General features: G+C 43.4%; 1 protein-coding gene across 1 annotated transcript in view; it reads left to right on the forward strand.

Moving 5' to 3' along the window:
- Window positions 1-261: 261 nt before the first annotated feature.
- Window positions 262-13,434, forward strand: part of CPA6 (carboxypeptidase A6) — an 85,440-nt gene continuing 72,267 nt past the window's right edge. The window contains exon 1 of the mRNA XM_055799365.1: window positions 262-486. Coding sequence (XP_055655340.1) covers window positions 389-486 — 98 coding nt within the window. The 5' untranslated portion in view covers window positions 262-388. The remainder of the gene's footprint in view (window positions 487-13,434) is intronic.

The raw sequence follows: 13,434 nt of genomic DNA on the forward strand, positions 1-13,434 counted from the left end.
CACCTGCAGGCGAAGCCCACCCCCCGGGACCCCTCCTGCCGGCAGCCCCGCCGCAGCGCCGTGCCCGCGGGGGGCTGCTCGCCGCCGCCCGGCCCTCGCCAGTCCCCGGCCCCCCCGGACAGGGCGGCGGCGGGGCCGCGCACCCCTCAAGCCCTCCCCGGCGGGCGGGCGCCTCCCCGCCCCGTCCCGTCGCCGTCCCCGTGCCCAGGCGCGGCGGGGCCGCGGGTGACGTCCTCCCCCGGCCTTCTCCCCTCGCCGCCGGCGACCAGCGACACCTCCGCCCGCCCCGCTCCTGCCGGCCCCCGCCTCCGCGCCGGCTTTGTGTGCGCGGCAGCCGCCACCTGGGGCGGGCACGGCGACGGTGGCGGTGGCGGCGCGGCTCCGCACCATGCCGCTGCGCGGGCGCCCCGCCGCGCTCCTGCCCCTTTGTCTGCTCTGCCTCCAGGCTGCGCTGCCGCTGCGCGGCCACCGCGGCCGCTACGCCGGGTAAGTGCGCCCGCCGCCCCGCCGCCGCAGCACCGCAGCCGCGCTCCCGCCGCCCGCCTGCCCCGGCGCCGCCGGCAGCACCGGCGTGCAGCGACGTGTTGGGGCTTCTCCTCCCGCTGCCGCGCTGCTCGTTTGCTTGTTTCCACTCAGATGTAGCGTGCGCCGGCGCTTTCCTGCTGTAGGTGCTGCGAGTCTCGGCTGGCAACGGGAAGGATGCTGCGGGGGTGGGGGGGGCGGTGGGGGGGAGAGTTTTAGTGTCCTTGTAGAAAGAGAAATTGCGATGATACAGAGGGGGATAAAGTTTTGGAGGCTTCACTGTGCGCTGAAGGGAATGAAGGGTTGTATGTTCCTTTTGGGGACAATTTTAATGGAACTTAAAAGTTGTTTTTTTTAGAAAGTTGAACGATGCGCAGGTCTTCCCGAACGCATAAAAAGCTCAAACTTATCAGGGAACTTGATTAACCTTCCTGTAAGCAAGTGAAGACTTTTACATGTCTTTCAAACTCGACTTTTTTTTCCATGTGAAGTTTACATTTGTGTTAAGAAAGGGAAAGGTTGAATTAAGTAGTAAAAGGCTAGCTATGGTATCATTGCTAGGCTTTGTCAATAAAACTATGTTCTTTTTCCCTGTTTACAGGCTTTGCTTTTGGCAAGTACTTAGCAAAAGAGATAGATTTATGATGCAAACAAACAAAAAGACAGTCAAGTACTGGAGCATTAGAGGCCAGTGGCATCTTTTCACATGCATTTCACATTCATTCAAACTGACCAGCAAATGCTTCGGGATAAGCACACCTCCCTGTGGAAGCAGGAATTTTTATTTTATTAAAGTAACCAAGCCAGGCATGGAAATTCCACTACTAAAATGAAATTTTAAAAAGCCATTCCCTGAGCTTCAAGGATTTTGTAATGTGATATGAAGCCATTCACCCCTGGGTCACTATTAGTGATACAGAGAGTAGTTAAACAAGTGACAGCTGTTTCACCATCTCTGTTCAGATCCTCGGGTCCTGGTATCTGTCTGCTCTGGGAAACCAAACTGGCCACCGCAGCCAGGAGCCCTCCTGGCAGTGCCAGAATGGGACAGGGCAGAAAACTAAACTGTCTTGAAAGCCAGGGTCCTGTCATAAGTTTTGTGCAGCAGCACTGCTCTCTCTTTCTGGAGCCCGTTGCACAGTCGTGATCTCAGCAAGACCCAATTTTTTTAAAATTCAAGATTGTATTCAATTTGTTTGCTAATGATATTGAGATTAATAACACGTTCCTAGTGCCGGTACATAACTTTTTCTGAATATTAGTTACGTGAACTATCAATCGATGTATGAGATGTCAAAATACACATTTTAATATCCTGTAGGTTTAAGTGAGACTGTCAATCTAGAATCATGTTGGTTAAAATAGAAAAAAAAATGCATGCAGATTCAAGTATTGTACCTCTGCTTATTTACATGATTCACCAATTCTGTTAAAAGCTTTAGAAATAATTTTCTTGGTTTAAGCGTGTAACGTGCCTTGGGTGATGTGTGAGAGACCCACCCAAACTCTCCCTGTTGATCCCTGTCCTGGAAGCTTTTGCATAGAGTCTAGTCTAGAAAAATGAGACTTCTCATAAGCTTCCAGAATTCGGGCAAGCACAACAAAAATCACTATTTAAAAAAAAAAAAAAAAGGCTAGAGTACATTATAAAAACTCTTGGTCAATAGGCAATTGTAGTAGGGGGCCAAGATACATTTACAAGCCTTGCTGAAAATGTGGTCACATTTGTAACAGAAACCAGAATGTGTACCACATGTGTAACGCAAACTGGAAAAATAACCTGATATTTTTCCCACTCTGGTAATCTTTTCCATTTCTGCTATCCTGGCACTATTTGTGTCAGTAAAAGATGATGAAAAAATAGTTTGAAGTGGGATGAAGGTTTCTTCAGAATTACAAATACGTCTTATCCTTTTGAGGCATCTGTCATCAGCCCAGTGTCCTGGGCAGGATCATTTTGTTTCCTCTGTGTGTGCAGTTGATTAGAAACAGTTGAGCAGGTATTGCCATCACTACTGAACCTGGTCATCAACCAAGGGGAAAAAACTTTTGGTAGGGGTTTTTTTTGAGAAAGGTAGTCTGGAGGTGAGTATAGTTTTCTAATCTTTGTCATTAAAAGGGGTGTCCCAACCACCTGACTTCATTTTGTGCTAAGAAATTTGTGTCAGTCCTAGTCATTTCTATTGTGTCAGAAGCTGTACCATATAGGGGAAAGGCATAAATATAATTAGGGCAAACAGATGAGAGAAAAAAGGAACAAAAAAAAGCATTGGAAACCATTTCTCATAAGCTCAGGCCAGCACTAGGAGGCACAGAGCAATGGTAGCTGTTTAGCTGAGGACTCTGATCTAAGACAGTTAATTGCTATTGCACATGTTTCTCCAAACAAACTTCTCCAAACTGTGTTCAGAGCAGGCCAGGTATGCCATATGGCCACATCTTTAAGCAAATGCCTTCTAGATGCCTTTGGGAAGTCAACAAATGGTTGGAAAATCTCAGCAAAGGGGCCACAGCTCTCATGTCTGCTGAGTTCTTGCAAAGACTGAGGAACAGGTGGATTTGCCTTCTGCTGCCTTCCCAACACGCAGGAGTTCAGCCTGCCTCAGTGCTCTTGTGCCTGCAGAAACTCAAGAGGAGCCTGGAGCTACTGCCTTCGCCTTTGAAAGAGACTGCTAATTAATTACCCTACAGCAAACTCAAAACTATCCTCACACACACAAATTTTTCCTTCTCTCATTTGCATGATGTGTCCAAAGGTTCCAGGGGTGATAGGCAGGTGGGAGGACACATCAAGGTTTGGACAGAGTAGGTGTGGTTTATTCAAGAAGGTTTTCCAGGAGGCCATTACCAGAGATTCAAATGCGGAGCAATGATAACCAAATGTATGGAATAGTTTAAGGGCCTGAAATAACAAAGTAAGCTAGGACTCTTTGATTTCTAATAGAAACAATTTAGGGCCTAACAGATGTCTGCAAGCTTTGAGTGCCATGGAGGTAGTGAACAGAGGTAGTTGTTCACTGCTGCTTCTATTTACAAGAAGTAGGAGGCATGAAACAAATCTAGTAGGAACTGGGCTGAAAAGAAACTTCCACATTCCACAGGTGTGAGACCTGTGGAAATCCTTGCTGAAGGATGTGAAATGTTTACAAGGATTCGAGGGGGCTTGACAGGTCCATGGAAGGGCAAGTTACTAGGTACGCTACTGAAATTACAGTCAGGCCAGGAGATCACCGCATTGAAAATAACCGTAGATTGGGAGAGTACTTAGTGGTGATATCATACACTTTTGCCTCATCATTACTCTTCCTTGGGTCATTGTCTTTTGACAGTTTTCCAGAGTAGGGTACTGTGGCAGATGGACTTTTTGTGGGGTTTTTTTCACCAAATGCAGCAATCTGCCTACTCTTAGGAATCCTATGAAGTAGGAGATGGCTTCCCATTAGCAGGTCAAGATTTCTTAGGACAAAAAGTGTCTCTCTCATCTGTTCTTTAAAAATAACTACTTAGATCTTCTTACTCCAGCTCATCTACCTCCACCTGTACATGGTGCTTTGGCATGTTTCCTCCATTTTCTACCCCCCTTCTTGTTCTTCCAAAGTCTTTTCAGAAATGTGCCACATCTCACCTCCTCTTTTACCTCAAATAACCAAATGTAGGCCAAGGCTGAAAGAACATGGCCAGTTCTTCTCTGAGGTTTTTGCTGGAGGTTTTGGAGTCTTCTTAAATATTGGATTGCGATGTTATTCTTCTCCAAAAAGTTATTCTTCTGTGGGTTACGGTTCTGCAGAGAATTGTCACTTCTCTTGGTCAGGTGAAGGCTTTGGTACATATTTTCATTGTTCTGTAACAACCACGTAAAATAATCTGGGAGTGATGCTGAGATGGGTAACGAGGAAACTGAAAACAGTAAAGAAATGTTCTCTTATCTGAGATACAATATGCTGCAGCTACTGGGACATCACATCCTGAAAATTGCATAAACCAACTGTTCATGTAGATAAGCACTGATACCAAATCTGAGAGCATTCAGCAAATTTCAAGTATTTTAATGCCCATTAATATCCCTACATACCATAGCTAAGTGCCTCTGATCCTACAGTACCTTACACAATAGCTGGCAATTGTTCTGTCACATGGAAAAAACACATGGAAGTGTGATGAAAACGAGTTGCTGAGGGAACTGAGAAGTGGAAAGGAACTCCTTCTGTGCTACTCACCTCTGTAGATTTTTTCCAAATGTTTTAATCGGGGTCTGCAAGATCTGCTTTGCTGTATAAATAATATTTCTTCTCTCTGCTGTTCAGCTCTCCTTCCCCACCCCCAAGTCAAAGTAAAATGTCATACACACAAATGGCAAAAAAAATGTTTGTAAAGCACACCACTAGCATTAGATGGAAGTTAATCATATTCATTCAGATGAAAACCACACCTAGTGCTTCTCTGGATGGTGTCAGGGAACTTCTAAAACGTGAAAAGCTGTGAGGTCTCTAGCACAAACTTAAGTATCCTCTTTTCAAGTAACCAATAATTCTGTAGTCAGAGCACCACTAATTCCGAAAAAGAGCATAGATCAGTGAAATTCACAACAACTCTGGGACCTCAATACCACAATTCTTGTCCCAATACCACAACTTTAATTTTGTGCTTTCTCATCACCTGATATTCCCCCTGCACATTATCATTTTATGTTCTCCTAGAGGAAAAAAAAATCGCTGCCAAGTTTTGATTCTTTTTCTCATTTAAGTCCAGGCATGATAAATTTACCTTTTAAAACCTCTCTGCCTTCCTCATTATAAATGAGAAATATGAAGTGTTTCAGTTGCTTTTTCTTTCCCTTTTTTATTTCTTTTTTTAAAGTAGTTGGAACAACAGTGCACATCCACGTTACCCAGGTGAAGTGAATGCCAGGCAAGGAGGCTCGCAGTTCATTATGGCTGTGTCTAAACTGATTTCCAGGTTCATGTCACTATGTGAGCCTGGTCCCATACTTGTCCAAATTGGGACCCCGTTGGGTGGTGCTGTGATTCTTGTCTGGCCTCTGCTGGTGGAAGAGAGGGGCAGAAAGCATGGGGAGTGAGGGAAAACACAAAAACTTAGGACATGGGCAAAGCTTGAACCCATATTTGGTAGCTCTGAACCTTTCCTAGGTTTCCTACATTAGATGCAACCTATGGTCTTCGCTAAGAATGATTCTTTGGGAAGTGTAAAACCAATTCCAGTAAACATTTACACTTCCCTAATTTTTAAAGGTATTTATGTTGCACATGGAAATGTAGTATATTATTAAAGAAAATTCATGTTCAGGCTTGGGTTTGAGTCCAACAATTACATTCTGCAAAACCCAGGATACATTTAAGTTGTACTTAGACAAAGATACTTATAAAAAAAAAGAGAATTAATGTATCTAATCTGTCTAGACTCTCAGTCTAAAGCATCTACTTTGAATCCACAAGTTCCACTGTCTCAAGGAAATAAACAGCCAAAGAAATACAGCTTTTCCCAGAACTTCTGGTACTAGTTGCAGTGAACTCCAAAGCTCCTACTTCTACACTATACCCACTTCCAGCTGGTGCTGCTGTGAATTCACTCTCCCAGAGTCACTCATAGGCTTCTCAAAAAGACCTTCTTAGCTCTGAATGTTTTGTACAGGACTTCATCAAGCACATAAGAGAGGACAGATACTATGTAAATTAGGTACATACTGGGGTTTTTATTAAAAGAATTGGAATCTAAAGTATGTGAGCAATTCTCATGAAAGACAATGGAACTCATTTGTAGTCCAGAAGGAAAATCACGATAATGAAAGGAGTAAATTTGAAAAAAGGGAGGCTAAAATTCTGCATTTTTCTAATATATTGCTAATAATTTGTAGGGAGCTCTGGTTTCATACACTGAATGGGATTATATCCCACACTGCACAATCAACAGGATCCCAAGGTCTTCTGAAGTTTTAGTATCTTGTAAAAATATCATCCATGTGTCTGAAACAGCCTTACGTGGTCAAAATGCCATTGGAGACGTTTATTGCTGTATCCAGTTGAAGGTGAATGGCCACCATTAATCATTTCTCACTGTCTCCAGGAGGTAAACTCTGTCATCTCTGTTTTGCAGAACTGGCCTTCACTTACCTTTTCTCCTTAATTTTACCTCTGAATACATAACAAAAATCGTACTCCCTCTTCAATTGTAGAACAGTATTTAGTGGTGCACTGTGCGCATAATGTTCAGGCAAAGATCAAACAAGAAACAGATACGTTGGTCATATATTGGGCGTCTGTTCAGTAGTCCTGTGAGCAAAACCTGCTGTGAGTATGCACATAGCAGTAAAAACTGAAAACAGGCAGTGTGGTTCACCATTCAGTAGTTTCACTGTTCAAGCAGTATGGTTAGTTTTGCTCGCAGGCAGGAGATGAGGAGAATTTTCCTGCAGTTTGTCCCTCTTCACCAAAAAAAAAATTAAAAGAAACAGCATTGTTACTGTCTCCCTGCCCACCTAGCTTATGTGTTTATGCTTTCAGTATTATTTTTCATGTAGAAAACAACTTCCAGTGAATCCTGTACTCTCCGTTCTATTTACAATGATACGCAGGTTTGGTTGCAAAATGAGAACCAATAATTACAATTATACATTAGACCTCTCTCTGAAAACCCTGCTGCAGACAAAACTCCTTGCAGAACTTAACAGGACTTCTGCTGGTCTCAGATTTTCAGGAACAGACCTACAGTCAGAAAACTTCTGGAGACAATTAAGCCCAGTCCTATTTTTTGTCAGCAAATTTTTATTTTGATTTAAAGGCTTCTTCACATGGTTGAGTACAAAGATGTGGTTCTGATTTGATGTTGGTGTTACAGCAAAACATGCATGGATTTTAAGGGTGCTATTAATTTACACCTCAGTATATCAGATCAGAACTGGACCTTAAACAGACATGGACTGTAAGGAAAGCATCTGCAAAGCAAACTCTTAAAACTGCTTTTTGTGCAAGGCACCTGAGGGTGGGTGAGACGAAGTACTCTGAGTTGAAAAGATACTGAGGCCAACAAATGGATGGGGGCAATATATTAAATTTTTTCTAATACTTTGTGCCTTTTGAGCTTGCCAATGAGGAGGAAGGCCAAGGACCTCACTGCTTTCTTCTGAAACTAAAAGCCTGGCATTGCACATCATCCAGGAGGAACAAGGACATCGCTGGTCTTTGGGGTGGGTGCTGACACAGGCAGGTATACAGCAGCAGGCAGGGAGAACTAACCTGTTCTTTCTGCTTGTGCCTGCTCGGTGCAGGCTGAATGCTGTGGAGAACAAGGTTCTACCGAGCCCCCTCTTCCCCTGGGGAATGATGAGACTTCCAAGTGTGCTTATTTAAAGAGAAGCCACACCATAAAGTTACCAAGCAAAGCAGTAATACAGAACAGCAGTTGCTAACAAGATGTTCTAGATTGCTTAAATACAGCCATGAAAAAAATGGAAGTATTTTACCAAATCAAAACATTTTTTTCTTTTCTTTATGTTCAGCAGCTCACCTCTGTCCAGGGGAGGCTACCAAAGCAGGACCTTGAACGTGAGTTTGTAGGGAGTTTATTACAGTAAGGTTATTCTAAGGAAAACTCTGTTTCTTACACCATAGCGTATTTCAAATACCTTCAGGAGAGTAATGATAATGGTTTGCAGCACATCATGGTTGACTCGGAGAAAGAAAAAGAGGCTCTTTTTAATTTAGATTAAAAATAAATTCTGGGTGCTTGCAGCCCAGAAGGCAAAACATATCCTGGGCTGCTTCAAAAGAAGCATGGCCAGCAGGTTGAGGGAGGTGATTCTGCCCCTCTACTGCGCTCTGGTGAGACCCCATCTGGAGTACTGCATCCAGCTCTGGGGTCCCCAGCAAAGGGAAGACATGGACCTGTTGGAGCAATTCCAGAGGAAGGTCACAAAAATGATCAGAGGGATGGAACACTTGTCCTATGAAGAAAGGCTGAGAGAGTGGGAGTTGTTCAACCTGGAGAAGGCTCCAAGGAGACCTCACTGCAGCCTTTCAGTACTTAAAGGGGGCTTATAAGAAAGACAGGGACAAACCTTTTAGCAGGGGCTGTTGCAGTAGGACAAGGGGTAATGGTTTTAAACTGAAAGAGGGTAGACTCAGACTAGATATAAGAAAGAAATTTTTTACAGTAAGGATGGGCATGAAGCACTGGAGCAGGTTGCCCAGAGAGGTGGTAGATGCCCCATCCCTGGAAACATTCAAGGTCAGTTCCGATGGGGCTCTGAGCAACTTGATCTAGTTGAAGATGACCATGCTCTTTGCAGGGGGGATTGGACTCAATGACCTTTAAAGTTCCCTTCCAACCCAAGGTATTCTATGATGCTATTAATTTGTGTTGCATTTGGGTAATAACTCATGATTAGAGTATCCTACAGATTTGAAAGCCTCAAGTAAGCAGCATAAAAGGTGGTACATCTTAAATACAAGGCAACATAACAGCTTGTTAGGCCAGAAGACTTTTTTTTTTTTTTTCCTTTTTTTGAGCAACAGGTAGCATACATGATAAAACTGTAGTCTGTAGATGGATTTTAAATGTGCGTGGTTTGGCCATTTTAACTTTTTTTTTCTCCCAAAGCACTGAAGGTGTTAACTTAGTTGAAATAAATTAACAGATTAATGCGTTGAAGTCAGGCATTTGGTTATGTAAGTATGGGATAGAACCCTGAAAGAAAGTCAAGCCTCAGGGAGAGATGTGAGAGATTAATTTAGCAGGCCTGATGAAAAACTGGTGCACTCTTTGATTTACTTCACTGTACTCCTACCAAGATTACCACCAGATGCTACTCTAAGGCTGCAGTGCAGTGATACAGCCAAACCTGGTAACTCCTGCTAATGGCCGGCTGTTGCCAGGGCAGTCGGTTTTGCTCCTGCTGTTCCAGATGTGCAGCCCCTGCGCAGGGACTGGCATTCCTTTACCTACAGCAAGCCAATTCCAGGAGCAGAGAGCAAAAAAGCACTTCCCCCTCCCCCCTTTTTTTTTTCCTGGGCTAACTGTCATCTTGTGAGGTTGTGATCTGACAGCTGCAGAGCCTCTGGGGTGTTTGTGTTGGCACAGGGAAAGGACAGGAGTGGCTGGTTCTCTGGTACCTGCCTGTGTACCTGAAACATCTCAGTCTCCCTGTGCACATATGCAATGGAGACAGTTAGTTGTCTGAAACCGGTTAGTTCCAGGTGTGGAGCACACCATGGTTTTACCTCAGCAGAATTTGCCTCCCTGATCATTCCTGACTGCCAGATTTCTCTTCGGGCCGATGTCAATGGAACAATCCCAAATGAGTGTTTCAGGCTCACAGAGTGAATAGCAGCATGCATATTTTCAAATAAGCGCCTTCCTAAAAGTGCAAAACGGAAGAAAAAGTTAACCTTGATAGTAGCCAACATCACACATGGGGTTTTGAAGCAAGCAAAGGGACTTCATCATTCCTAATGTTGGAGGAATCTGTAAGTCCTTCTTTATGTAACAGACAAGACTGATGTGATAATGCCTACAGAAAAATAACCTCTGTATTTATTAAATAGGTTGGTGTTAAGCAAACAATAGCTGTATTGGTCAAGGAAATAGAGAAGACGTTTAAATAAGGATGTTTTATTAAGAACTCTGCCTTCTTTGTCACGGTGCAGTTTCAACAGGGAAATAAACCTCAGGTTCGCTTGAATTGTATAGAACAGACAGCCAAGAACATACTCTCCCTAAAATTTATACCAAATAACAGAGTCACCACGTAAGCACACTGCCAAGCCTGAGCTGTTAAGCCGAGTGCCTCAGCAGCGTGAGCTGGTGTCTCTGCTGGAGCGTAAACACCCTTTGGCACAAGGACAGCACATCGTGTCTTCTCCTGCTGTGGTATCCACAGGCTGGAACCCTGATCCATCTGCCTGTGGTGGTGGCAATGCTAAAAAATATATATGGAGATCATTAATAGAACATAAAGACTTAAGTAATTTGCTTGCTTTGTGAAAAATTGAATAGTTTCACCTTCAGTCTGTTCAGCTTTTGTTTTGCTTTTATCAAAAGCAGTTATCTTAGTTTTGATACAGTCTTAAAATCATGGCCTAATCAAAAAAAGTTTCAGAGGAAATCAAAGCATTGCAGTATAAAGGGTAAAAGCTTTTGTATTCACTCTCCAACAGCATAAAAATAATCCCTAATGTATTTTCTGAGGCCTAGCCTAGAACTGTAACTGCAGCGAAATAGGTAATTAATGCAGGGTTTGATCGCTGCGGCAGGAGTTGTTTCTGTTCAACACTAAGGCGTCCTGAGGGAGGGCGGTGGTTCTCCCTCTGACGCAGCGGCGAGGAGCGGGAAGCACAGGCACCCGAGGGCTCCTCTGCTCCGCCGGTGGGCAGCCATGTCCTGCGTGGCAGGGGCTGTGCGGTGTCTGAGCACATTTGGTGTATCGTGTCTCTCGGAGGCCCCAGGCAAAGAGCCATCACCTGGTCAACATCGTCAGCCTCTGTCAGGCAGACACATGATGAAAACGCTGATATACTCTTGCCAGGTGGGTCTAGGTCGACATGGAGACAGAAATGTGGGTATTTCAGGCTCAAAATTGGTGAGGGAGGACTCGAGGGCTTCAGCCTTTCCACCCTGCTGCAGCGTGTGCTGTTTGTCACATGAGGTAGTTAATGTCTTTCAAGGCCTTGCATCTAACCTGCCAAAAATGTGTCTCAAATTAGGAAATAGATGTCCAGTGAGTTCAAGTGCATTTGCAGGTTAGCAGGTGTCACAAACCTGGAGACTTTAGGACTTTAGGCCTAGCATCCAGGCCCTCCATGTGTGCTTTGTCCTTAGCCAGTAGGCAGCATGCAGCCCACTGGTGTGTTATTTTCCTATGTCCATCCCTCTTTCCTTGGACCTAGCATCTCTTCTCCATAAAATAGTTGGCCTTTTTATTTGGCTGTGTGATGAGTGATGGACAAAAAGGCACCCGAAAAGTGTGGTAGTTAGCACAGGCTGCCCCTGCCTGACCAAAGTGGAGAACAATTTGGAGTGATTAGCCGTATCAGCCACCAACAGATGGGAAAACAGCACAGAACCGTAGAAAGGCTCATCAGCTTAAGTCTCTGGAGATGATGGAAAAGTGAAGTAAATTGTCTCCTACATAGTAAGAAGTCAGTATAGAATAGTGCTCAAGGTGAGTTAAGCCTTACATCTCATTTTGATGAGGGGTGACCTCCCCAAATGCTATAAAAGCTCCACCAAGAAATGATGGGTGAAGGGGTCCAGGGACCAGAAAACATTGGTCTTTTGCCTCTGCAAGAGTGAGGAGAAAACCTGCAGATTTTACCTTGTCAGACCAGATCAGTCCTACCAATTTGCAGACAGCGAGACAGCGCCATGAAACAGTTCAGGGTACAGAATTATAGAGAACAAGGGATCCACACTGTGCTCTTTGAAATCTGATCTTTCTGCATTGTTTTTCTTTAATCCAGCATCCATTATCTCTGTTGAAAAAATACACGTGAGCTTTTATGTACAGCAGCTGCACTGGGGGTGGTCTTTGAATTAGATGGCCATTTGCTTGTGAGGACTGCAGTAAGTCACGCTGGCTGCAGGCTGCAGGGTTATACTGGGGAAAAAAGAAGCAAACAGGAGACAAAAAGCATTCTCATGGGTGGTTAAAGAGGGCAGGACCATAAAAAGTAGGAGGTCTGAGGAAAGAATTTTCTAAATATTCAGGTGTATTTTCTGTGAAGTGATGTTAGCAGAGGGAAGCAAGACACAACATTTTAAAGTTTTATTCTACAGGTAATGGATCTACCAGATTTCAGTTATCTTGTTAGAGCTAAGGAAATACAGTCTTAATGATGGAGTAGCTAATAGCTGGCCAATAAAAATGCTAAATAATCATTCTTTTAAAACACATAAAATAAACAGAACAGAAAAAGGACTTTATGCAGGAGGAAAATGCAGGGATCTCACTGGGAGGACCAGTTTCACAGCAGACAGTGGAAAACATAATTTTTAGGGTGTATTTAGCAACCTATTTAGTCACTGGAAAATATTGCTTTCTTCAGGAGAAAAAATAACACAAAGCAATCGAAGGAATTTTTAAATTAGTTGTTGTTTAAAGAACTTTGCTGCTTACAAGAATAAATAAATGTGCAAATTTAAGGTAATATTTTTAATGTTATCAAATTGCATGCAGTGTATTTATTTTTAAACTGGATGGCTATAAAACACCAGATGTTGTACAATGAAGTGATGTCAGAAGAAGACTGGAATCTCTTATCTGTGAGGAACAGGCAGATGCTCGCTTTTAGCAGCGACATCTTGCCCATAAAACAAGAAAGTTTGCCTTCAGTGCAAGGACACCAAACACTTCACTACACTGAAGACTTGTGTCTCCATTGCCTGTGGGGTTTTGTTGGTTTAAACTTAATTGTTACTCATGTGACACAGGGAAGGAGGAGTTTAATTTTAGAGTTTATGGTGGAAGAAGTAAGAGTTGTCTTATGGTAGTGATTAACCGAAGTAAACATTGTCTGTTGGATAAGCATGGCAGCCAAACTCGAGAGGCCTTTGCTGTTTGGCCACACGCTGTCTTGACGTATGGCTTAGGTCACTCCACTCTCTTATTTTATGAAGGAAAAATGGAAGTACAACAAAAAGTTATATTTTTCACATGAGACTGAAAAAACAAAATTCTGATATAAACACAAAGTATCACCTCATATATTGTGCTGCTTTTTGCATAGTATAAGTTTTTGGCAGCTTATTCATAGCCATGTAGCATGCCAACTCCATTTTCCATGAAATTTTATGTAAGGGTATCTGGTCACAAAAAGAATGTAACAAGAAAGAAGCTGCAGAAATACTGAGCTGATAATTTAATGGTTTTGTACAGCTCTAAATTTGTGTGGTTTTAGTTTA

Source organism: Falco peregrinus, chromosome 3, assembly GCF_023634155.1.
Source record: "Falco peregrinus isolate bFalPer1 chromosome 3, bFalPer1.pri, whole genome shotgun sequence".
NCBI lineage: Eukaryota > Metazoa > Chordata > Aves > Falconiformes > Falconidae > Falco > Falco peregrinus.